This window comes from Seriola aureovittata, chromosome 5 (assembly GCF_021018895.1).
Source record: "Seriola aureovittata isolate HTS-2021-v1 ecotype China chromosome 5, ASM2101889v1, whole genome shotgun sequence".
Taxonomy (NCBI): Eukaryota; Metazoa; Chordata; class Actinopteri; order Carangiformes; family Carangidae; genus Seriola; species Seriola aureovittata.
In genome coordinates, this window is record NC_079368.1 from 4195154 (window position 1) to 4222158 (window position 27005).

A 27005-nucleotide genomic window follows, 5' to 3' on the forward strand; every position below is an offset into this window, starting at 1 on the left:
TACTTATTAGATTAAGAGTTTTGCTAGAGCAGTACAGGAGTGTTAGAAAGTCGATACTATTTGAGTTTCCGGCCAACAACTTATCCACACTGTGGTAAGTCTCAGCAAACAGGGCTTCCAAGTAGTTTAAACCAAATCATAAAATGATTCTCACATACGGCCTGACCTCAGGTCTGGTCTCTGGATACTGGCCTCTCCTCCACTCTGGCCAGGAGAGGATGAAGTGAGATGCTGTTGGACATTTACACTGATATTCAATCCTCCGCTTGGCAGCACAGGAGGCTCCTTATTCTCCATTCGCTCCTCGCCGAGATGCCAAGGCAAACTTGCAGCTGTATGGCAGCCCTCCATCTCTAGTGTACAACTGGCAACCCCCAACCAACTTTCCCAGCCTTCCCTCAGAGGTGACAGCCATGTGTGTTCACAGTGTGCTTCATTTTCTTTCCCTACTAAGGTTAGACTTTTTCTCCTTCTTCTTCTTCCTTTTCCCTCCTGGAATCTTGCTCTTAAACGGAAACAGTCCTGATTGCCTGCATATGGTTGTTGGAAATGGATGGTGGTGGTGGTGGTGGTGGTTTGGGTTGAAATGCTATCAAATGGGGTGTAGGGGTGAGCACTGATATACTCTATTTACCCTCCTTCACTCCTTTCTTCCCCTTCTTGTTTCATTCATCTGAGGATAAAAGAAATACAATAAATTTAAATAAATTAAACGCATTTTAGATAACAAAGAAATAAAAGTATAAATAATTAGTACTGTAAATTCTGTAAAATGTCTGTATTCCCAGGTACAAACACATCACTTCAGGGTGTGATCTGTCATCCAAGTGTAAATTGAATTTATACTTTCTAAGTTATTCACGTCTTTGAATTACGTTTATTTCCTTCAGTGTGGCTTAACCCCTATTTCCTGTTTGGTGTCCTGTAAACTTGGCCCTCTTTAACAGCTCAAAAAACACACTTAACATTGTTGATATTGCATCACTTACTTACTTACATAACTCCGCTCACATTACTTCTGTTTGCACTCTAGAGAGCTCATCTGTAAAACCTTGTTTCTTCTGCTCAACAACTGGGACTACCGTTAAAAATATGTTACAATACATTTACAATTAAATTTTGTACATGCTCAAGTCCAAATATGTAAATGCATAGGTTGATCAGAGGACGTGAGATGTGTTTGAAAATATTTAAAGAAACAAAATTGAGAAATTGTTTGCTTTTGCAGTTATTATAATTATTTTTTTACAAGGTTGAGGTGAAAATAAAGCCACCGTCAGCAAAACAAGGATTAAATACAGCTGTTTTTTTGTTTTTTATTAAATTCTTAAAGGATGCTTATTTACTAAGTATAATTTACCTTTTTTATTGAAATGTGTATGGCTGTGTTTTAGTCAGTGAAAGGGGCACTTCCGTCTTAAAAAGAAGAATAAATCATGATGCACAGCAGGAGCAGTGTATATACATATATATATATACACTGCTCCTGCTGTGCATCATGATTTATTGATCATCCTAACATTTCGGTCTCTCAGGGGTCTGAAGAACCTGTGGACACTTTTCAATGCGCCTGCATCTAAGATGTTTGCATGTGCAAATATCCTCAAAATCTTCGAAATGAAAGAAAGTAAAAGGGGGAAATCTGTAAAAAGAAAAAAAAAGAACCTATAGACAATGAAATAATGCATAAATTTATTTCACCGTGATAAAAGATGTAAATGACCCATGAGCTGCATCATCCGCATGTCTTGTCACCAGAATGCCTGTAGATGGTGCTGTTCACCAACATTACTGAAGGCACTATCAGATCTTTATCAATCACCACAGTACAGACTATATACAGTAGTCTCCTCATACCCCTTACTGCATATCAATAGTACAAAAACTACAAAAGAAAGAAAAGAAGAGGCACAGGGCGCCACCAATAAAGACAGGGTCCTTTGAGGTTTGGATGGATCGTCCCAGGAGTCATTGTTAATTCATCATGGATTAGGGTGGGTGGAGGCACTAGGCCAGGGGTCCCATGTGTCCGAGTGATTGATGGCATGTTTAACTGTGGACTATTGATCTGTTGCTACACATAGATGTGGTGGTTTCCCCTCCTCCGTCGACTGCATCCTCCCCAGAGGGCCACTGATCCTCTAACAAGCCTTTCTGCTGGTTGAACTGTTAATCAGTCCGTGCACACCACAAGTGGAGGGAATGTAGGATGGTGGTTTGAGTCGATGATAGTAAAATCAAGGACATAAAAGAAGATGATTGAGGGGACCGCTTTTTTGGTTCAGTGAGTCCTAGAGAATCGTTGTTGTTGGTTTGTCAGTGATAATTACACAACAATAGAGATAAGAGATCTACACTGTTTCACAGATGACCAGCCTTGTTCATATCTTCTTTAAAGCAACAACAATTCATATGTTAATATTATAAAAGGATCACGTGGCTACATGTAATGTGAAAGGGATTGCAGGGATGATAGACTGAGAAAAGTATCATCACTCGACCCTGCGGAGTTCCTCAGTATCTTACAGCTCGTTGTTTGGTTCAGTCTCACGCTGTCAGTAGCTAGGTTGTAGAAATGAGCTGAAACAGCTAAAGAAAGAAAGAAAGAAAGAAAGAAAGAAAGAAAGAAAGGAAAAGACGTACTACACATCACCTGCGCAGACTTATAAAGTTAGCAACCGTGTAATGAGCCTGAACAGCTAAAGAGCCACGTAGACTCAACAAAGATCAAAACAGAGTTAAAAGGAGAGGGAATGTTGAATTTGACAACATGTTGGTCATATCTTTATTAGGTTATGTGTCGATGTTGTGTTTACAGCTTGTTGTGCTGCCCCCAAGTGGCCAAAAAAAAGGAACATACCAATGATCATGAAAGTTTGTTTTTGACCCTGGACAAGGACTTTTGAAAAAATAAAAAAAACTAAACAAACTCTGATGAAGAACATGACATGATGCTGAAAACCCTGGAAAAAGCAAATAGGAAACCTTGAGTTGTTGAGTTTTTTGTTGTGTGTGAAAAAGCATATTTAGTGTTTCCACCTCCTCTTTCTACTTCTGTTCTACCACCACTAATAACACAAATACTTAAGGCACATCACACTTGAGGTCGTAATGTTGTACTGATGGCAGTGATTGTCTTCGCTAATCGGCCTGCGGCCTCGTACCTATGACCGAATCACAGCCGCGCTAATATTCAGTACGACATCACTCCCTCGTGTGATATTGCTTTTATACAACAATTCTACGAGCGCCATATTAGTTAAATAAGCAACAACAGATTATGATTTGTTTTTTATTTCATCATTAATTTGAAAACGCCATCACAAATAGTTCCACAACTGGACTGGTACTGGACTGTTGCTAAGCAACACATAAACATTTTCCTGACCTGCACAGTGCACACTAGCTTGCTACTTCGTCTACACGTTACCTCAGTTGTTCGCTGAAGTGTCCAAGCTTCATTCTTTCATCCTCTCCTGACGACCAGAAATCGTTTAATTCAAATGTTATTTCTGGAAATATCTGACTGAATATGACTCTCCTCCAGTCGAATTACTTGGTCGGAACTAACTGTTGTATAATAAAGCTTATTACATGGGTGGAATCATCATCGACTGAATGTTGTACTAGATTTAATTCATAGTGACAGTTTTCCCATGGAGAACCAATGAACTACTGATCAATTCTGTGATCAATATATAACCCGCTGCATCATACTAATCATATCAGAGTCGGACAGCAGTGACAGGCCAATATCTGATCATTATAAAAATGCCAATAGCAGCCTGACCTGTGGGTGTCTAACCTTTGTAATGAACCCAGGTGTTTCATTTAAGATGGACTGGAAGCAGTGAAAAGCTGCTCTCTGTTTTGGCTCATGGCAGCTCGTCCTCTGCTAAAACCTTAATCAAGAGAATTGAAGGGCCATGTTACCGATAAGGAATGATCAGCCCTCTGTCATGACTGAGAGCTGGGGGATTTTCCCTTTCTGCTTCAGTTATCTCCCTTTGAGGTTATAATGAGGTTAGCGAAGGATTTGCTGAGTGGTTTTCGCCTGGCATTGTTTTCTTCCCTCTCCTGTCACCGTTGCACCTCTAATCCTCTTCTCGTTTTGACTGTCTGGCAAGGTGAGGATAAGTGCAAGGTAAAAGCTCAGGGATGATTTCAGGCATACGTGATGCACTATCTCCTCAAACAGCAACAGCAATGCCACTAATGTAAAAGCCAGCAACAAGGTGTAGGTGAACATTGTTGCTTCCTAAACATGACGTTGCCAGACAGAAATAGGTCCACTTGTTTGACCTGCCTCCGTTTGGAACAGTTCTGAAAATTTGATGAAATAAGTTTCATCAAAATCGGCTTGGAAATGTCTCATATTCATCTTGTGATAGACATCAGGAAAACTCAACAAATGAACAGACAACTGGAGACCAATCTTTACAATAAATCAGACAACACCACAGCCGTCACCATCAGTACCACCGAGTGTGTGATTATTTGTCTCTTACATAATTCTACTGAGACCTACTTCTGTGTCCTTGCCAAAAAGGATTTAGCACAAATTGTTACAATAAATAAAATAAAATACAAAAAATAAAACAAAAAAAAACCACACACGATTGATTGTTGATGTGGCCTGTGGGAAACCTTTCTGTACAAAACAAAAAACAAAAATAAAATTTGACCAAAGACCATGGAAGGAACTTCAGTCAGGCCCGTGGCTATCTGGCAGCTAGCACAAGCTACCTCCGGCTAAACTGCAGCTGAACTCATCTGAACCCAACTGAAGAGCTTCTATACTCTCATGGCTTTTACACAGGAAACTCCACTTTCATACACAAGACAAACCATAACTGGAGTTAATCAATTAAGCGATGCAACATTCCTCTAATTATACCAACATAGAGACACTGATAATGCCAGCTGTTTAGAGGAGACTGTCGTCTTTTGGTTGCCGTAATGCTGAATATACATTCAGTTCATATGATGCATAATGACCACAGTATTACTTTATTCATTTTTAACATTTGATAGTTATGGTGAGTGATAAATGGGCCATCTCCAGATCTCTGACCCTCTGCTGCAGTCCGGCTCCCCTGCTCCTCTCTGCTGCTGCTACAGTTCTACTACTTCTGCTACTACTGCTACTGCTACTAATACTAATACTACTGCTACTACTGCTACTGTTACTACTACTGCTACTACTACTGCTACTACTGCTACTACTACTGCTACTACTGCTACTACTACTACTACTACTACTACTACTACTGCTACTACTACTACTAATACTACTACTACTACTGCTTCTACTACTACTGTTAATACTACTGCTACTATTACTACTGCTACTAATACTACTGCTACTACTGCTACTGCTACTACTACTGCTACTACTACTGCTACTGCTACTACTACTACTAATACTACTACTACTACTGCTTCTACTACTACTGTTAATACTACTGCTACTATTACTACTGCTACTAATACTAATACTACTGCTACTTCTACTACTGCCACTATTGCTACTGCTACTAATACAAAACTATAATACAATAATAATCACTAAAATGAAACGTCATAGTTAAGACTCTATTTTCTACAGAATATGCATTATAATATGACTCTATGTTGCACATGTTTGCTCCTGTGGAAAACAGGTTCAATAACATTTAATTATACAAAAGAATGTAGAAAATGCAACTGCAGGCAGTGAAAGATGAGAGGGTGCTGATTGTTGACAACCTCACTGGCATTATGGAATCATGGTCATTTGGAAACATGTCAGCATGAAATAAAAACAGACTTTCAAAAATGGGCATTTTGAAATAAAAATGTTTTAACTAAAAAAACAAAACATGTAATCCAATTAAATTTCTAATAATACAATTTTTATGAAAATGAATAAAAAATACATTGGGGTTTAATAATTTCTCTAGTTATTTCACAGATTTTAAGTTCCTGTAGCCTATATGTTTTACATATGTTTTTTCTAAAATGAAAGATTAAATTCAGTCCCCCTCCCTTGCGTAATAATTTCCGTACAGTCCCTCACCCAGGATGCAACTAAAAACAGTGGGTCATTTACAGATTTGACCCATGACTGGCCAGCCCTATTAGTGATGTACCAGTGCAAGTGCATGCTATAACCTGGCAGGTTCCACACTATATCCTCCCATAGCCGACTGATCAGCACTTGATTCCCTGCTCCCAATTTCACAGGGGCTTGACCACTTTCCACTAGCATAGACAATCCCTGAAAAATAGCACTCAACCAGGTTTACATTGATCACAGCATTTCTGCAGATGAAAAAATCATGGTCTGTAACTCTTCAAAGAGCTACACTGAGCCGAGCGCTCGCACTGCGATCGTTTCAGGACTTTAGAGCCGTTTGAATCAAGAAGAAATGAACTGAAAAGCGCAGCTCCGTCAAAAGGCTATAAATCAGTGCAGTGGACGGAGGTGACCTGTACAGTGTGCAGCCTTTGCCTGATAAGGCATGACAGAGCCATTAACAACCAATAGGAATCAACTCAACATTGGCTTTTCACACATTGCATGTTTCCAATAATGGGGCTGGCATGAAACATGTCTGTGAATGCCTAACCTAAGCTCTGTAGCGTAAGGCACAAAGCTGTGTCTCCTCTGCACTAAATAACTAGCATGCAATGTGTGTGTTTGCAGCCAAGCACACATATTGTACATCTGAGCATCTGTGCATGCGTGCTTCAGTCAAATCTTCAGACATTTGGTGTATGTTCCAGAGCAGCGTGAGATGACTGTGTGGATATAACTCTAATGTCTTTATTAACATGCCTTTCACAAGACTCTTGATTGCTATTGGCTGTCGATAAGGATTGAATTTGTGAAGCTGCCATCAGGCAAATGCTTCCACAGGATGAGTGTCAGAAGTTTGATTGGATTTTCACTGTTAGCTCATAATTGCTGGCCAATGTTAATTTCCCTCTCTCAGAGGAGGGTGGTATGATGAATGAGATTTGCTCACAGAGCCCACAGCTAGCTGTACAGGTCCATGTAGTTCTGCTGGCAGCCGATCTAGCATGGATTTCCTAATAAATCACCCTGCTGGACCGACCAACTGTGGCAGAGGCTGCGCATACTCACATACATACTGTACAGATGCCAACAACACAAGACAGACACAATGCAGGAAATTGATACAGGAAGCCATCATTTGATTCTGAAATCAATCCATATCAATGATTCATCCATCTAGCAAAAATAAAGGACAAATGTAATTCAAAATTCAAGTTAATCTAAGATGTGCGTGGGCATTGCTATGTTTGAGAAATGAGTATTTTAAGAATGAACTATTGTTTTCTAACTCTTGTTTTCGACAGCTGGCTACACACTGTATGTTCTACTTATAGTGTACTCTGGTGAGAAGTTGCCTTTGTGCTCTAACTAATATTTTAATATGAATAAATGACTATGTGTGATGCGAATGGTCTGTGTTTCCATTGAGTTCTGTTATGCGAATAAAGGATCATTGAAAATGAGGGTAACCCTTCAATAAATAAAAAAAAAACAAAAAACATAAAGGTGGATGATGACGATGATGATGATGATAAAGCTGGTTAATAGAAAAGCACCTACATTTATGAACTCAGTTTCTTGAAGCAGGCAGATATTTTTCAAATAAATCCACTCTGCACTACCTGCTTAGCACCAACCTGCAGACAAGGTTGGTGACATGTTAGCATGTGAATGCAGGCAAGAATCCATCAGCTGAAGCGTTTCTCTCTCAGGCATTGGTAGAGAGCAAAATAGAGCAAAAGGACAGTAAATGTTGGACTTATGTCCATCAGGTGGCAGAGCCATGACTCCATTAATGCTAAGTATGTTGGATGTGTGAATAAGCAACTGTTTGCTAACACGTTTGCCATAACAACTTAAGCCATAACATGTCACAAAGCCTGTGCGTTAGTGTTGAGTTTGATGTCAAACTCTGCCCGCTAATCACCAAAAACAACCTGGTTAGTGCTGTAATATGAAAAAAGCCACTATGGCTGGTGGGACGTAGTAAGAGTCATATTAATAGTTTAAATTGAAGTGCATAAAACATAGTGATGGTGGCAGGAGCATCAGTAATAGCAGTACCAGTAATATAGTAGTGGGGTACAGTAATGCTATCCACATTGAGTAGTAAATGGTAAATGGACTGCACTTTTCTATTCATATCAACCAAAGTGCTTTACACTACAAGCGACATTCACCCATTCACTCACACATTCATACAGTGCACAGGGGCAATTTGGGGTTCAGAATGTGGTTCAGAACAGAGCTCGGATACAGTTCTGTTTAGTCTCTTGCCCAAGGACGCTTCAACACGTGGACTGGAGGAGCTTGGAATCAAACCACCGACTTTACGATTAATGGAGGAGCCGCCTCCAGTAGCAGCTGTAGAAAACTGTACATCAATAACATTCACATTAGTAGTAGGAGTAGCACAAGAACAAGTAACACAAAAAACAGCTGCAGCACTGGTGGTTTAAGTGGAGGTAGTAATTGTGGTGGAAGTAGTGGAGACTGCAGTATCAGTAGCACCAGTAGGTGTTGTAGTGGTAGCGGTGCTCTGAATAATGTTCTCCGTAACAGATTCCAAGATTGAAGCACTGAAAATCTTTTTTGCACTTCACAGAATTTAATTCCGAGATGTTCCAGGTAGAGATGACTTAGACGTTCTGCCAGACACATTCATCACAGCAGCAGAAAATGTCTGTACTATTGATTTATGTAGCAAAATTAAAAGCAAGCAATCTTGTTTTCACTGTCTGCCTTGGTATTAAGTGTAAGTCAGAGTGCGCTTGTGCCTGTCAGCATATGTGTGTCTGTTCTTTTTATGGGTGCACCTAAGTGGAATGTGTTTGCATGCGTGTGTTGTCATGCAAACAGCTGCACCATGTTAAGCATACGAAAGCTGTGTAATGACTGGAAACAAGCCAGGTATGTTTGTGCACATGTTCACCAGCCTGTGAACTTGTATGCAAATACTGTTTCTAGACATGCACATAAGGTTCTGAGATAAAGGTTTCATATGAGCAGAGAAACAGAATTCTGCCACAAAATTCCTTTAATGAAGATAAATTCACATTAGGTAAAAACGTTTACAAACTCAATTACCTATAATGCCATTAAAGTCTGGGGATGATAAATCTCTCTATGCAGCTCAGAAACTCTTTTGTCTTGAACGTCCCTTAAAAGCAAACTGTGAATAAGAGGGAGAAATGAAAGGGGACATGAGGTTACATTCATCTTGAAGGTCAAGTCTGTACACTGTGATACACCCTCACAGCCGGATGGAGTCATAGCTCCCTCAGTAGTGGCCGCCAGCTTCATATACTGTAGCTCATAGAGCGATGCCTGTGATGACCCGCAGACTCTCACCCTTGAGGGGGTAAAGATGGGAAAACAGTGCGCTGCCAAGGGATCCTTGACTCAGAGCTGCGTGTTTGGGCTGGCAGTCTTATTTTGGTCTCAGCAGTGCATGTCTGCCAGATAGCAAAGAGCTTGACGCAGACTGTGGAGTCTGTGTAGCAGCACAAGGATTACCAGTTCCATCCTCAGCCTTGCTACATCCTGCTCTGTGGTTGTTAAAGATGTCTTCAAATTCTGAGGCACACACAGCACAGATTACAGAATTTGTGAAATATTAAAAAAAACAGTGCTAAAAAGACAGAAATAACTAATTAACACTTTTGTAAAGTGGTGTTAATTAATGTGAACAGTTATCTAAGATAGAATTCCTAACACAAGGGGCTGAAAGTTCTTGAACTCCAGAAGAGTTGCAACTTAAAGCTGCACTAATCAATAGTTTTATATTAAAGGGGACATATTATGCTCCTTTTCAACAAGTTTGAATAAGTCTCAGAGGTCCCCAAAGCATGTATTTGAAGCTTTTTGCTAAAAAATCCACTCCGATCCTATATTTCAGCATGCCTGTAAACCCCTCTTTTTGAGCCCTGTTCAGAACAGGCTGTTTCTGTGTCTGTAGCTTTAAATGCAATGAGCTGTGCCTGACCACGCCCCTCTCCGGAAGGGGATGCCGTTCGGGCTTCTGGCACCGTGCTCTAATGTTTACGGTGACCGTGACCGGCAACCTGGCGTCGGTAGCGATTTGGTTCAACCACACAACTTTTATCCAGAATCTGAGCCAGAGGGAGAGGCTGCTGAAGAAGTTCAAACTCTACAACTGCAGCAGGACGTTTCTGAATGGTTGGTAACCAATGTTGTGTATTTTGACATTACATTTTGAGTTTGTTGATGAGTGCTGGCACACAGTTACTAACATGTAGCTAGGTAGCTAATGCTAACTGTTACTGTCTCGTCATTACTGGGAGCTCTTTTGGTAAATAAGCACTATTGTGAATAGTGTAATGTAGTTATCTGTCATGCCTCCTTAGATATACTTTTACAGTCTGAAAATGTTTGTTGTATGTAGACTGCTACAGGTGTTCAATGTCAGTACTAGTCAGATATTTTAATAGATGCTGACAAAGTAAATAATTTTTCTCCATGTTTTGAGCAGAGATGCTCATCATGACATCTTCCTTTATGAAGTAAATTTATTTTGTGTATTACAATGAAAGCTGTAAATCAGCATAAACATGTCTGACAGCAACAGTAATCTTTAGTCAAAGACTGAACTGTGCAGTTTTCTACACTACACTGTTGTCAAGCTCCACATTATATGCAATAAGTGACATGTTATAAATTACCTCTGTTATATGCGCTTGATATGTAGCCAAGCTTACTTCTTACCCACCTTAGCTCCACTGTCTGTCAGTGTTTGAATTTCACAAGCTTTATATTTTGGTGAATGTTTCCATTTTTCTCTATATTTTGGACAGGTGCTCCTGTGGAAACTGTGCAACCATGCCCACAGAAGCTGAGAACATCTGCTGCTAGGAGATACCACAGGTAGCATTCTCACTGGACAAACTAATCACTAATTTGTTTTGATTACATTACATTTATAATCAACCATACAATTTACCATTTGCAATTCACTGTAGGTTACCAGATGGCTATGGGAGATCGTGGAAGATTTACCATGTATGGTAGACCGTCCTGGGTTGGAGCCGCTCTGCCTCAACGTGTTCTGCCTGCAACATGTACCGCACTGACTATGGTCCTTTACGGTTGAGAGGAATACACCAGTACGTTTTGCTTCTTTGTTAAAACATAGTTTCAATCTAAATAAAAGATGTTAGACCTTCTTGTTTTATTTCAGTGCACATAATTTTACAATGGTAATAACACACCACAAATAGAGTAACACACCCTCAAATAAATTAGTTTAGCTGCTCTTTGATTTGTAAAGTTCTTCTATCAGCAGATAGTGTGCATATAATATATGAATTCAGAGGAGTCATTTCTTTAGTAACAATCAAGCATTTATTTACATCAAATGAGGCAGTTATAATCAGTGATGATGAAAAAACTGTAGGATTCACTGGATCCATATAAAAAAATTGTGAGACACAACATAGATATATGTTTGCAAGACTAAATGCCCTGTCCAGTTGTTTTAGTCAGTACAGGTATCTAGCCTATAGGAGCTTTGTGAGCTGGTGCTTCCTTGGTTGCAGAATCTGGGTCGTCATTCCAGCCTGCGTGGTCCTACGCATCCATGCCGTGTTTCCTGACGCCACAGGCCGGTATGTGGGTTTTAGACTGGCCCATGATAGAACCGGGACACATAGCTGGATATGACCTCCTCCTTCTCAGGCCGCTCGAACTGTGCAGTGAGGTCCTCTGGGATGGGGATGGCCAAAGCAGCTTCTGTGTATGGTCCCAGGTCACAAAGACTTTTTCAAATATGAGGTCCACCACATTCCCTGTTTGATAAAACACAAAAGATTTTTTTTACATTTTTCACTTTTTTTTTTTTTTTTTTACAAAACAATGACTGAGTCTGTTTCTAAGATGTGCGTGGGCATTGCTATGTTTGAGAAATGAGTATTTTAAGAATGAACTATTGTTTTCTAACTCTTGTTTTCGACAGCTGGCTACACACTGTATGTTCTACTTATAGTGTACTCTGGTGAGAAGTTGCCTTTGTGCTCTAACTAATATTTTAATATGAATAAATGACTATGTGTGATGCGAATGGTCTGTGTTTCCATTGAGTTCTGTTATGCAAATAAAGGATCATTGAAAATGAGGGTAACCCTTCAATAAATAAAAAAAAAACAAAAAACATAAAGGTGGATGATGACGATGATGATGATGATAAAGCTGGTTAATAGAAAAGCACCTACATTTATGAACTCAGTTTCTTGAAGCAGGCAGATATTTTTCAAATAAATCCACTCTGCACTACCTGCTTAGCACCAACCTGCAGACAAGGTTGGTGACATGTTAGCATGTGAATGCAGGCAAGAATCCATCAGCTGAAGCGTTTCTCTCTCAGGCATTGGTAGAGAGCAAAAATAGAGCAAAAGGACAGTAAATGTTGGACTTATGTCCATCAGGTGGCAGAGCCATGACTCCATTAATGCTAAGTATGTTGGATGTGTGAATAAGCAACTGTTTGCTAACACGTTTGCCATAACAACTTAAGCCATAACATGTCACAAAGCCTGTGCGTTAGTGTTGAGTTTGATGTCAAACTCTGCCCGCTAATCACCAAAAACAACCTGGTTAGTGCTGTAATATGAAAAAAGCCACTATGGCTGGTGGGACGTAGTAAGAGTCATATTAATAGTTTAAATTGAAGTGCATAAAACATAGTGATGGTGGCAGGAGCATCAGTAATAGCAGTACCAGTAATATAGTAGTGGGGTACAGTAATGCTATCCACATTGAGTAGTAAATGGTAAATGGACTGCACTTTTCTATTCATATCAACCAAAGTGCTTTACACTACAAGCGACATTCACCCATTCACTCACACATTCATACAGTGCACAGGGGCAATTTGGGGTTCAGAATGTGGTTCAGAACAGAGCTCGGATACAGTTCTGTTTAGTCTCTTGCCCAAGGACGCTTCAACACGTGGACTGGAGGAGCTTGGAATCAAACCACCGACTTTACGATTAATGGAGGAGCCGCCTCCAGTAGCAGCTGTAGAAAACTGTACATCAATAACATTCACATTAGTAGTAGGAGTAGCACAAGAACAAGTAACACAAAAAACAGCTGCAGCACTGGTGGTTTAAGTGGAGGTAGTAATTGTGGTGGAAGTAGTGGAGACTGCAGTATCAGTAGCACCAGTAGGTGTTGTAGTGGTAGCGGTGCTCTGAATAATGTTCTCCGTAACAGATTCCAAGATTGAAGCACTGAAAATCTTTTTTGCACTTCACAGAATTTAATTCCGAGATGTTCCAGGTAGAGATGACTTAGACGTTCTGCCAGACACATTCATCACAGCAGCAGAAAATGTCTGTACTATTGATTTATGTAGCAAAATTAAAAGCAAGCAATCTTGTTTTCACTGTCTGCCTTGGTATTAAGTGTAAGTTAGAGTGCGCTTGTGCCTGTCAGCATATGTGTGTCTGTTCTTTTTATGGGTGCACCTAAGTGGAATGTGTTTGCATGCGTGTGTTGTCATGCAAACAGCTGCACCATGTTAAGCATACGAAAGCTGTGTAATGACTGGAAACAAGCCAGGTATGTTTGTGCACATGTTCACCAGCCTGTGAACTTGTATGCAAATACTGTTTCTAGACTTGCACATAAGGTTCTGAGATAAAGGTTTCATATGAGCAGAGAAACAGAATTCTGCCACAAAATTCCTTTAATGAAGATAAATTCACATTAGGTAAAAACGTTTACAAACTCAATTACCTATAATGCCATTAAAGTCTGGGGATGATAAATCTCTCTATGCAGCTCAGAAACTCTTTTGTCTTGAACGTCCCTTAAAAGCAAACTGTGAATAAGAGGGAGAAATGAAAGGGGACATGAGGTTACATTCATCTTGAAGGTCAAGTCTGTACACTGTGATACACCCTCACAGCCGGATGGAGTCATAGCTCCCTCAGTAGTGGCCGCCAGCTTCATATACTGTAGCTCATAGAGCGATGCCTGTGATGACCCGCAGACTCTCACCCTTGAGGGGGTAAAGATGGGAAAACAGTGCGCTGCCAAGGGATCCTTGACTCAGAGCTGCGTGTTTGGGCTGGCAGTCTTATTTTGGTCTCAGCAGTGCATGTCTGCCAGATAGCAAAGAGCTTGACGCAGACTGTGGAGTCTGTGTAGCAGCACAAGGATTACCAGTTCCATCCTCAGCCTTGCTACATCCTGCTCTGTGGTTGTTAAAGATGTCTTCAAATTCTGAGGCACACACAGCACAGATTACAGAATTAGTGAAATATTAAAAAAAACAGTGCTAAAAAGACAGAAATAACTAATTAACACTTTTGTAAAGTGGTGTTAATTAATGTGAACAGTTATCTAAGATAGAATTCCTAACACAAGGGGCTGAAAGTTCTTGAACTCCAGAAGAGTTGCAACTTAAAGCTGCACTAATCAATAGTTTTATATTAACAATATAATAGTAACAAATCCAGTGAATATTATCACCCATCTTTGTAGTTCTCTGTGGAGAGTTTTAGCATCTTTCAGCTCATTGTTTTGGTTTTATGCAAACAACAACATCCGGGGACAAAAAATGAAGCTCAAAACTGTAGTTCCTCAAATGACCACCACACTGAGTCTGGCTCCAAAACCAAGTCAATCCCCATAGACTCCCATGTTAAAGTGCCAAAAATGGTTTTGGTCTTTATAGCTAATTAGCCCCTTTGTGGCAAATGTATAGGGGTTGAATTTTTAGTTAAATCACTTTTTTACATTTTATTCAGGCTTAAATTTATGATAATTGAGGATTCGCTGCTTTCAGTGACAGCTGGGTGAGCGTATGCTTGCCACAAACCGGCATTCACCAAAGTTTCAGCTCCACACACGCCCCACCTCTTTGCCCATTTTCGGATTAGCCCAGAGTTCGGCAGAGTCATGCACTGCCAAGATGGCAACGGTAGAGTAGCTCACTCTGAGCTTCGAAACTGCTTTTCAGAAACTTATGGGTGACATCACGGAGGTTATGTACATCTTTAGTTACAGTTTATGGTTTTATGGCCAGCAACATTACAGTTCTTGTTCAGCAGGCAGATGCTTTCACCAAAAAAGTTGTGATAAATTTACTGTGTGCTACATGGGCAGCAGCAGACTACAGACAAGGTTAGCAACTTGCTGGTGAATGTATAGCACTCAGCAGCTGAAGGGACAAATATTTGAGGTGGTGGAGATTGAAAATGAGCTCACAGGTTTGACAGACACAGCTGCAACTGATAATGTTACTGCAATATAGCCTTAGAGTCAGCTGAGGCTGCAGCCACAATAATATGTTTTAGTTCTAAAAATGCATCTGTTTTGCTACGGTTACCCCTGACCTCTGCACTACTCTGGAGTTTTTGGGCGCCTAAAACTGAGACTTTTGTTACCATTAGCCAGCATTAGCCACTGTAAGCTGTTGGTCATATCAGACCCATGGCTGTAGCAGCAAAAGTCCAACGCATATTAAAATGAACAAGGTGTGTTTTATTGCTTATAAGCTCACAGCTGTTTTCACCCACATTGACAGAAAAATTAGTGAGTGGTTAACCGTCAGTCACAAAGACCACAATACTGTCAAAGGCTGCAGGTCTCCACTGTGGTCGCCTGAAAGCTCTTCATTCATCCGCGAGCATGTAGCTGTCAGCAAAGTCTGTTTTCTGCTTGTTTCCTACCCAACTCCACACACTAGTCTCATAATTGCAATGTGTGTGTGTGTGTGTAATTGCCTGGTGTGCTCCTGTGATGCACCAAACTATTTCAATCAAGCACTCAACAATGGAGCGCTAGAGTGTGTCCAGCCATCTATGTCCACTTACCATATCTGCCCATTTACCACCAGGGCCTGTGCAGAATATAAATCAAAAGGCCTGCATTATTTAGAGAGTGAGAGACCGACAAGAGGAGAGACACAGAGAGAGAGAGAGAGAGAGAGAGAGAGAGAGAGAGAAAGAAATAGGTTACAATCAAACTCACCAGTCAACAGTGACCCATGTGTGATCAGCCAGGCCAACCCTGTCCTCTAGAAATTACGTTTCTTTACAACTGCAAATACATTTTGTAGAAAAACGTGCTCCGTGGCTGGATCATGTTCAAAGGTAATGCATTTTCAGAATGAATGAAGCAGCAGCAGCAGAGCAAGCAGGAGGTGGTCAGAGGAGCGGATAGGTGTTAAAAGCACAGGACTTGTCACACCAGAGACCCAGGTCATCTACAGTCTGTGGTTAGGTTTCGCAAACAAAAGCACTTTGGTTAGGGTGAGGGAAAAATGGTGAGCGTGAACTATTGATCTGTATTAAACCAGGCCACAGTCTTTCCCCTACCGTAACCGAGTGCTGTGAGAGTCTAAACTTAAACCATAAATAATGCTGCTGTCATTACAAATGGATATTGTACTGCAAGATCAGATAGTCTGGAAGAAAACAAACATGGTGTTTGTGAACATTTCACTGATTCATAAAGTCCTGATTCATTCCAGTGTTCAGTATCAAGATTTGCCAGATATGTAAATTAACAACATACCCTCATTATGTTAATGAAAAAACATAATCTGGTCGCTATTATGTTTCCTTCAAAATGTATTTGCTGTTGTAGTTTAGTTGTATAGAAATGTAATTTCTATGAGACAACAGGTTTGTATGTGTTATATTCAGGCAAATGATATGTATATATAGACAACATATATAGACAACAGAAAATACATGTAAATTTGTCCAAATCATGTTTTTTTCTTTCACGTTTTTTTGATGAAAACATCTGCAAAGTCACAAAACGCTTACTGGTAAAACTTTGAAATACAGCCTGAAATTTACAGTGCAGTTTTATTGTATGAATCATGTACAAATGTACACATGACACAGTGGAAGAAAACATGACCACGGGGAACAGGGGAGTAACAACTGGGCATTTAGAAGAAAGAAATACATTTTACTCTTTTATTTATACTATACTTTTTTGTAAATACTGAGACTCTGCAGATACAGTACTGGGTAACAAACTGAAGTTCAGGGAAAATGGTGTTAACATCCTTGTTCTTATTGTGTAAGAGGAAAAGGGTCCTGCTGGTGAATTCAAGCACCCGTAGTAGGCCTAGCATTTTGTTTTCCGATCATTTCATCCTTCAGAGTAATGATTAACTAAAGCTGTCAAATAAATGTAGTGTTGTAAAAAGTATAGTGTTGGCACTGAGAATAATACAAGCAGCAATCATGTTTCCTTTCCTTCTGTAGAGATAATATAATATAATATAATATAATATAATATAATATAATATATCATATAATATCTCTAAAAACTTACAAACCTGGCAGAAAACATTTGCTAGTAACTAAACCCAGAGATTCTATAAGGTCTTATATTTACACTTATCACTGACTATGTGAGGCTACATGCACTACTAGCTTGGAGAAATCAGTATGTACTGTATGTTCTCATCACTTAGGAAGTTGTTTTTCCAGAACATGATGTGCTCAACTCCTACAGGTATCACTCCTCTTGAAATGATTAACATTACAGGGGGAGGTGGGGAATGGAACTCACTATTCAGGATGGCATTTTAGCCATTAGGGAATTATGGTATATGGTCTGTAATAGATGTGGATGTTCCACATGTCAAACCCAAAAAAGCAAACCAAGAGCTTCCCTAAGAGGGAGTTGAAGAGGAGGAAGAGACAAGAGGCAAAATGATACTCCTATGAGTAGGCTCAAAGTAGGGTACAGATATATAAGTACAATAATTACATAAATCCACTCAGAAATCATAGAAGGGTTAGGATGAGATTTAAATCATAGGAGGACCAGAGAGTTTGCTGAGGAACAGTAGGCTGTGATTATGTGGTGGGGGTGAAAAAGTGTTCACAAATCACTAACCAGCTCAGGTAATGTTAAAATCTGTCACCTCCACCTCTGCCCAGCTTGCAGTCTGAGTGGAGACAGGTGCTGGAGTCAGAGCAGAGCCCCACCTGTTTGTTATCAAGACTTCTACAAACACCCAGCTCTGCCACGTCCACCCTGCCTGACTGCGGTCTGTCCTAACTACCTGTTGTTGTTTGCTTGTTGCCTGTTATCAGTGCCTAACCTGTTTTCCTCTTCCTGCAGTCCTGACTGCTCTGCTCTGGCCCTTGTCTCCCGTCCTGCCAGCCCTGGTCCTCTCCCCTGGGCCCCCTTTGGCTCAGCCTACCCCTCCCTGGAAACTCCCGGCCATCCCCCCTGCCCTGCTCGACCCTGGCTCAAATTCTATCCCTCTAACCAGCAATAAATATTTTTTAATACCTCCCTGTGTTTTGCACTTGGCTCCACAGACCTATAGCTGGAACAAAAATCGCCCCACCTCCATCATAAATCCAGTACCAGTGGGGCTTAAGATAAATACAGCCAATGAATCAACCTGCTTTAAAACTGGTGATGCTAAAAGGTGAAAGATGATTATTGCCACTACATTTTTTTTTCCCTCCCTGTGAATTTAGTCGGGTGTTTGGAGGAAGAATGACTTTACATCTCTTCTCTGTGCACATCAGAGGCCTCACCTGTATACATGAGTCTGTGCAGTGATGCATGAGAGCTTTGAGTGAAAGAAGCGGAAGAATTTGCAGGAAAAAGGTACGATGAGCTATAAGTGTGTGTGCGTGCGTGTGTGTATGTGTGTGTGTGAGAGAGAGAGAGAGAGAGAGAGCCCCGCTGGCTGATCCCCCTGCTCCCTGCATCAGTGAAACTCTTATTTCACCTGTCATTTCCATCGCTGTCATGTCTGTCTCCAGGGCCCATTGTCTCATCTGTCTGCCTCTACCCTCTCTGTGCTTTTTGCCAGGTGTGTGTGTGTGTGTGTGTGTGTGTGTGTGTGTGTGTGTGTGTGTGTGTGTGTGTGTGTGTGTGTGTGTGTGCTCTAGTTTGTGTGTGTACGAATGTACCTGGCTAATTTTGACTTTTTATTAAAAACTCAATATCACCCAGTCAAACTCAGCTTAGATATGGCGGGGTTATCTCTGGGATCTCGTCACTGTATTAATATTATTATTATTAGTGTATATTAGATATTCCAGTGATGTGTATAATTCTTATGCAATATACCTCATAGCGATCTGTATGTAATATATCATAGGGACTTCAACAACCTGTGCGAGACAGGGGTCACTGCTGTGTGATCGGGCCGTTTACATCAGGTGTCACTGTGCAGGTAAAGCAGTGTCTTTACACGTTAACCTGCTCTGCTCCCACACTGGCAGTATATATAAAAGTGCAGAGTATAAAAGTATGGAGATGTTTAACTGAGAGCAGATAGCTTGGGGCTGTTGATGCTGCTGGGGATTTTGGCCACAGTATCTGCAGTCAGAATGTGATGTAACACAGGGCTACATGAAGCAGGCTGAGTCCAGCAGGAGCAACAGGGGCTCCTCCTGAGTCACGTCATGGCCCCTGCCTCCTCTCACACACACACTATTGCAGCACATGAAGGGGTACACAAACACACGCACACACACACACACACACACACACACACACACAGACACACGGACACACACGCAGCAGTTTTAGCACTGATGAAGGTTGTGACTTGAAGATGTTTTGCATACTTGGTTATTAGTGTCTCAGAGGAGTTTGTTGGTAGGTGTTCGTTGGTCATTTTCCAAGTCTGAGTCAAACATAAACTCTCTCTGAGTCTAAGTTTATGTAGGTGGGGCTTCTTTCCTCTTTTTCGAGACGTTAGCTGTCACATTTTTCAGTTCTTCTGCCAGAAAGAACGGAAAGGTTAAACATGTCTTTGGCGAGTGTTGCTCCGGAGGTAGAGGGAGTTGTCCATCAGAAGGTCAGTGGCTCGTTCGTCGGCTCTTCCAGCGCAATGTCCTTGGGCAAGATAGTGAACCCCATATTGTTCCCTGAGGGTCTGTGTGATAGAGATGCGGTGCTTGTAAAGAAGTGTTGTGTGAATGGGAGAATGTAACTTGTATTGTAAAGCACTTTGAGTCATCTTTACCATTTACTTTCTATGCAGCAGAGGATCCTCTGAGACTGTCCTCACCAGGAATAATGACATACAGTATGTTTTGTGTTTCCCTGAAAAGAAACGTGTTGTGGTCATGAATATAATTAGCCTTCCATCCTTTCATGCTACTGCTGCCTTTGCTACTCATTGTCCTGAGAGCTCAACGCACTGCAGCTACAGAAAACACATGCAAATAGATAAATCACAAGAAACAACCAAATACACATTCACTAACATAGGTGCAGCAAGATGTGAATGATTATCTCCATTATTTCACAAAGCCTTTAATAATAATATATATTATCTTTATTTATTTAGCACTTTTCAAAACAGCAGTCACAAAATGCTCCACATAAAAAAAGCATAAAACTCAACAATAAAAACAATATAGTAAACCACACAAAACCACAAGACAGATAAAACCAACAGGAATAAACAGAAATCTTATAAAAACGTCAGTCTATGAAAATGAAAGTGGCCATTCCACAAAGTTGGAGCTAAAACGGCAAAAGCACGACCCCCTTTTTGTTTTGAGGGTGGACTGTGGGACATTTCAGAGCAGGTGGTCAGATGATCTGAGTGATCTTGGTGGAGACGACAGTGTTTTAAGTTCAGAAATATAAGGGTGTGCCATGCCATGTGTTGTGTTTAAGAAGACATCATGGGAATTCCTCCTGTTGACGTTTTGGAGACGGTAAAAAAAAACAGTAAATTTTAACTCGCAGTGCAAATTTATGCCATCCCATCAGAAATAGATCACACGTACAGTAGGCCACAGCAGAGATGACGAAGCCCCCGCATTGTTATTGTGGTTGATAAGACTGTTGAATGTGTGAAGCTCCTCATGCTCAGGGCTATTCATCTCACTTCATTCGAATACAGTAAGAACAGTAGCAGCCATTTTCACCTGACACTCACACTGTAAGTCCATTAAAACAGTTGTTTTAAAGATAAATTATACGTCTGGCTTTTGCTGCTGCGTTCAGGCTCGCAGTCAGTTTGATGCCTGTGTTGTTTGCTAGAGGCTACAAGGCAGAGATTGACTGATGGTGGCATCCGCTCTCTTTGTGTGGCAGCTCAAACTGACAAAAAAAAAAAAGAGGTGAGGAATGACAGAAGCCAAAACAGTATGCCAGCCACAGACAGGCGTGTGTGCTGCAGGCTGACACAGAGGCTCCCCTCAACAAACTGGGCCAGGTTTGAAAAGCTTAATTGCAGCTGCCTTGCTGAGTTTAGTCTAATACATTCTCATTCAGACACACTTGTTTGAACTTTTGGTGAGAATGCACTGTCTATGGAGAAACGATTCCTGCCTCTTTCTTCAGGGAGCCTGGTGAAATTGCATTCTATTACCAGAGGCAGGGATTTCACCCATAAATCCACAACCTTTAGGAATGGCCTATATTTTGCTGCTCATGCTTCATGAGATATCTGGGAGTTAGTGCTTCTTGTGCTGTTATTTAAACGGGACTCTTTGCTTTTATGTCCCTTGTTGCTTACTGCAGCAGTCGACCATGTGCATGTGCTGTAAATACATTTGCTTTGATGCAAATATGCAGCTGACATGCTAAGCCTATAAAAGAGGTGGGAATCCGATTTTGGAAACGATGTAAAAAAAAGGGAAGAATTAATATTCAGCACTCAGCTACAACCACTCCTCCATAATGCATATCATGAATATATCCCACCACTAACCACTGAGTAATGAGATGCAAAGAAATCTACAAATGAGCAAAAATAGATCATCTGGCCCTGACACATTTTCTCTTCTAACAGCTCCATTCAGTGGCCAACATGCAGCTGTGATCAAAGAGCACTACTCCAGAGGGAGCAGGGTGTCCTGGTGGTGGTGGGGCAGACTCTGTCCCCGACTGGAAGGTCACGAGTTTGAGTCCTACAGCAGCCGGCGTGTCAATTATCGGTCGGGTACCCCGCCGAACACCTACCTGCTCGCTAACTGCAAAGCACCCTGGATGAATGCCGAAAATGTAAATGTGACGCACGGAAGCCCCCGAGGATGTGACACGTTTTCTGTTGCAAACATAGCTTGTCGTGGCAGTTCAACCATCTGGACCGTGGGCACTGTGCTCAAGGGCAGATGAAAGACATTTGCCCACTCTAGCTTTTTTCTCTCTCTCTCTCTCTCTCTCTCTCCCTCCATCAAATGCAATTCTGAACTGACCTAATATTCTGACCTAGTTGAAATAATCAGCAGTGGAGATATTTTGCAAATTGCATCGCCGACCCTATTTGCACATAAATGTTGCCCTGTAGCTATGCACCGCCTTCAAACCTCAACCCACATTCTGAAGCAGACCTGGAGGGAGGAGGTGCGGGGGCCATCTCTAGGAGCTTATCTTATCAGTATCTATTTCATACTCTTGACTTATTCTGTTTATGTAGCATGGTAGCTACGGCGCTACCTGCACACCACAAACAGTCAACAGTCTAATACGGTCCTGTGAGGAACATGAAGCCTTAGGGCTCCATAATTAGTGGGTAATTCCCACCATACACTGCTGAATTACTATCCCACTGATGAGGACTGTAGCAGCAGTAAACTCACATTCACACAAATAAAGACCTTGTTACTATGATCATCCCTCCATCTAAACATCAGCCTGAATTTGAACTCACACTTGTCACCAACAACCCACTAAACCCTCTTTCCTTTGCCATGATGCTTCTGATCCGACGCCCCGGTAACAGGACAACATCTTTTTATGCTTCTATGCTAAGTTACATTACTACTTACTACACTGAATCATCTTTCAGTGCCTTCCAAAACCATTACAAATTACATTTTTCTGAACAAGAAAAGCTTCTAACTTGACCTTGAGTTGAGTGTTTTGTAAAATTACTATTTCAAAGATCAAGAATGAACTTTGATGCTTGAGCTGTTTTGTGGTGCGGGTTGGAGGACTTGTTGAAACCCTGAGCTGAGGCAAGGGTCTGTCATTTGCCAACATAATTTTCAAACCACTTTTGTTACATCATAACTGATGAAGAAAATTGATGCATTATCAGTAGACTTGTAACCACCAAATGATCAACTGAGAGAGAAAGAGTGAGCTGACCCTGAATGCTTCCTGGTGTCGGTTTATTTTGTTAGGTCTGCCTTCCAGATAGTGATTTATTTTAGTGGAAATAAGTACAACAGGGAATGTGCATTATAGGTAAGGTGTGGTCAGTGACCCTGGTGGGTTTTATTTTCTCTTAGAGCATAAATATCTGTTAAATATCAACAGAATACAAAATGATGCAGTGCAAGCAACTTGAAATATAATCTGTGAACTGAAATAAATATTAAACACGTCTACTGTGTAATAAATTTAATAGGCTAATACTGAGACATTTATGTAATTTTCTCTGACAAATACAATAACACAATATAACCTTAAATAGAATAAAAATGTTATAAATATAATAGGATTACAATATTATATTATATTATTAATAAAATTGTTATTAGTAGGCTACTACTGCTCAACAACAACAACAATAATAATAATAATAATAATAATAATAATAATAATGGTAATAATAGACCTAGGCCTATAATGGTGCTAATAATAAAAGCCACAACTTTAGTGCAAAACAAATCTTTCCTCACAGCCTCTGAATGGTTTTAGTACAGACCGGATGATATTTGCTGATGTGAGCTGCCACTTCCCAGCCTGCCTCCAGTGAATTGACGCGGCTGCCGAGCGCCGCGCGGCCAATAGGAGCACAGCGGGGCGGAGAGCAGCGGCAGATTGTACTACAGTGTAGTACTGCTGCCAACAGTAGACGCGTCTCCCGCTCAGTCTGTCGCTATTCAGCATCTTCTGGTTAATGGATTATACAGTTTCCCTCCAAGTGCAACATCAGCTGGCCGTGTTCCCGACACACTTCTATCAGGGCTACAGTGTGGAGTTACAGGTACATTCATTTTGCATTCCACTTGCCAGTCCAGTCTTCTTCTTGTTTTTTCCTCTCTTCTTCTGTGCTGTCCATGATGAGAGGCGTGCATGCTTGCAGAGGAGTGAGTGTGACTTTATGGAGATGCTTAGCTGCAGGGGGAAGGCATGGTTGTCGTGCTGCATGCTGATTTTTTTTTTTTTTCCTCCTCACCGAGATTCTTGTTGCGTGCCGCCGCTGGGAGTCGGAGCGGTGGCAGCCCGCGCGCTGCGGTGCACGTGTGGCTTCAAAAGTAAGCGGAGCAGCCTGGTGGAGGTCTGACTTACGGCTCATAAACAGGTCCTGCATGTTGGGGGGAGACGGGGGTGGGGTCCGGGGACACCGCAAGGGGGTCCTTACAGGGGGTCCCCTCAGTGTATATGAGGCATGGACTGTCAACCAGAAATGATCTCAAAGTCTGACTGTTGCAATCAGACGTTCAACTTTCAGTAATACATAATAAAAGTCCTGCAGCGAGAGTTTCAAAATAAGGTTAACCTGCAGTCTGCGGCTTTTTTTAAATTTTTTATCTCAACTGAGAAGCAACTGTAATGAATATTAAGCAAAGTAACAATGTCAGCATCAGCAACCCCCCCAACATAACCTACCATCCATCCCAGGTTGCTCTGCATGCAGGAGAACGGCTTGTCGATTCTCTCAAGGTGACATTTAAGGTGGATTAGAAGCAGAGATGTAGCCGCGCGCACCTTCCTCACCTCTGTGGAGGAGTTTAGTGCTTGGTCAGAGCTGATATGAATTCTCATCAGATCAACTCACAGCGGGTCATATGTCAAACTGAGCAGGACGGAAGATTTTAAAAATAACTTTCCTCCGCTGATTTTTTTTTTTTTTCTTATCAGTGGTCGGGGGCAGCAGATTGGAGGTCACAGTTTATCAGCTGTTTGTGTATCAATACATCACTGTGTGGAGTTATTTGTCTGTATGTGCTGCACCAGAGAGGAAAAGAATCGTGATAGCGAAGGAGTTATGCTTTGGGAATAAATATTTATTGTTTAATTGATTAGTCACTTTGTCAATACAATGTTCAAAATAGTAAAAAAGAAAAACCCAAATATATTGTCCCAGAGCGCCAGATGACTTTTTCTGTTTAGTCATCATCATATTATTGGCAAGAAAAGTGTCTGGCAACAAAGGCTGCAACAATGAATTGATTATCATAATAGTTGCTGATAATTTATTTTTTTGATTGAGTGATTGATCCTTTAAAGCACATTAACATGTAAAAAAAAATGATAAAAATAAGAAAATCTATTCTTTTTGTTCCATCCTGTTTTTCATCTTTCTCTGTGGAGAGGACTTCAGTGGTCTTTTCCCTCTTGCAAACAAAAGCAAACAAATTAGAAAATGTGTTGTTACAGTCTTTGCTTTGATGTCTCTCAGGTGGCTTTTTTTATTAGGTGTTGCTTTCTATAGTTTTTCTCATGTATGCTTCTGTATGTTTTTTTTTTTTTTTTTACACCCAGTGCAATGTACACTTTGCTATTCTAAAACAGGCAGGTGGTATCGATCATTTTCATGATTGATTGAAAACCTTCACATTTGAGGAGATGAAGTCCGTGACTTTGTGTCCTTTTTCTTTAATCACTTAATTGTGTTTTTCTTATCAGGTTTGTTCCTGATTCATTTTCTGTTTATAGATTTATGACAAATAGTCTGAAGTTTGTTATATTTCTTTGGTTACTGAAGATACGAGGAGGTCGGGTTTCTTTTAGGAGTGGAGAGAAACTTTAACTGTAAAACTAACTCAATATGTGTAATTATAAGCAGATACATGGAAGAGAATCCCTGGTAAGACGCCATACTTTGTTTTCAGCCGACAGTTTGTTTCATGAGCACACCGGGTGTCACTTTGTTCAAACAGCACATATTTCACTGTGAAACAGGAGACTTCCTCTCCTCCTGCAGCTCCACTCCAGCACATATAAAGATCCAGATAGGGATGATAGGTTTGATTCTGCGGCTTCCAGCATGATGAGAGAAAAAAAGAAGAATGCAGCATTTCACCAAGCAGCCGCTCTGAGCTCCGTCTCCTCCTGCCTCATTTAAAGTTGACTCTTTCCCCCTGAGAAACCACATGATATCATCACCCTGTCCTCCTGGAGACCACAAGATGGCTCCATCTTGGCACCGTTAAAGCCTTTTGAAATTTTTACTGTGACACAAACCCGTCTCTATCACTTCTGTTCTCTACTAAGCTCCTTCATTGACCCTTTTCTTTAATATTACAGTTTTCTGCATCTTTGGTAGTCGTCTTTTCTATTTATGAAAAAAGTAGTAAGAAAAACATCCATTCTCCCGCCTGCTGTCTGTAATTTGCTCTGCCTATAAATAAAAGACTTTGAAGCTCAGCGCTTCGATGTCATCAATAATTGTTTGCTTTTGTAAAGCTGAAATTGCCCTGCTTCTTTGTTGCTTTCTATTGCCTTCTTGCTGCAGTTGTTTTCAGCTCTGTCTCCATTATTTCTTTCACGGGAGGTCAACTGAGTTGGGTCTCAGGATTGTTATAAATAGCACACAGAGTAACAAAGAGCTCCAATAATCTGAGCTGAACATATTTACTTTCACAGGGAGCAGAAGTTGCTTCGCAGCGAACAGCCAAGTAAAGGAAACATGTACTTTATCAAAGGTGATGAATCTCTTCCTCCAGTTTTTTGTGGCAGCTAAAGGTTGAACTTAAAAGCACCCAGACTGACCTTGGATCTGCACAACAACTTGTATTTTTCAAAACTGCCATGCAAAGACTTTCTTTTTTTCTTTTTTTACATTTTTTTTTAATCTTACTTTGATTTCTAAATGAAACATTGAATGCAGTGTGACACCTGTTCTATCAGCTCAATCCGAAAGGCCACCCTGTGGACCAGCAGACTGAGGCCTTGAGGATTCTGATCATTTGTTGTCTAAAGTGCCTGAATTGCTGGGATTTTGTCAAGTGTATGAGCTCCCGGGCCAGGAGGGGATAAAATGCAATCTATGAAACAAGACCTC

General features: G+C 40.9%; 1 protein-coding gene and 1 long non-coding RNA gene across 3 annotated transcripts in view; both read left to right on the forward strand.

Annotated features, from left to right (window-relative positions):
* Positions 1-9852: 9852 nt before the first annotated feature.
* On the forward strand, positions 9853-11946 carry LOC130169755 (uncharacterized). Its single transcript, XR_008827880.1, has 3 exons — positions 9853-10240; positions 10876-10945; positions 11041-11946. It is a non-coding gene; the product is annotated as an uncharacterized LOC130169755 (long non-coding RNA).
* An 11304-nt stretch (positions 11947-23250) lies between these two features.
* zmat4a (zinc finger, matrin-type 4a) overlaps positions 23251-27005 on the forward strand; it is a 140523-nt gene continuing 136768 nt past the window's right edge. For both annotated transcript variants that reach the window (XM_056377267.1, XM_056377266.1), the window contains exon 1: positions 23251-23981. Coding sequence is in view for 1 of the 2 variants with exons in the window: in XM_056377266.1 (XP_056233241.1) it covers positions 23895-23981 (87 nt within the window). In the remaining variant the exon portion in view is untranslated. The remainder of the gene's footprint in view (positions 23982-27005) is intronic.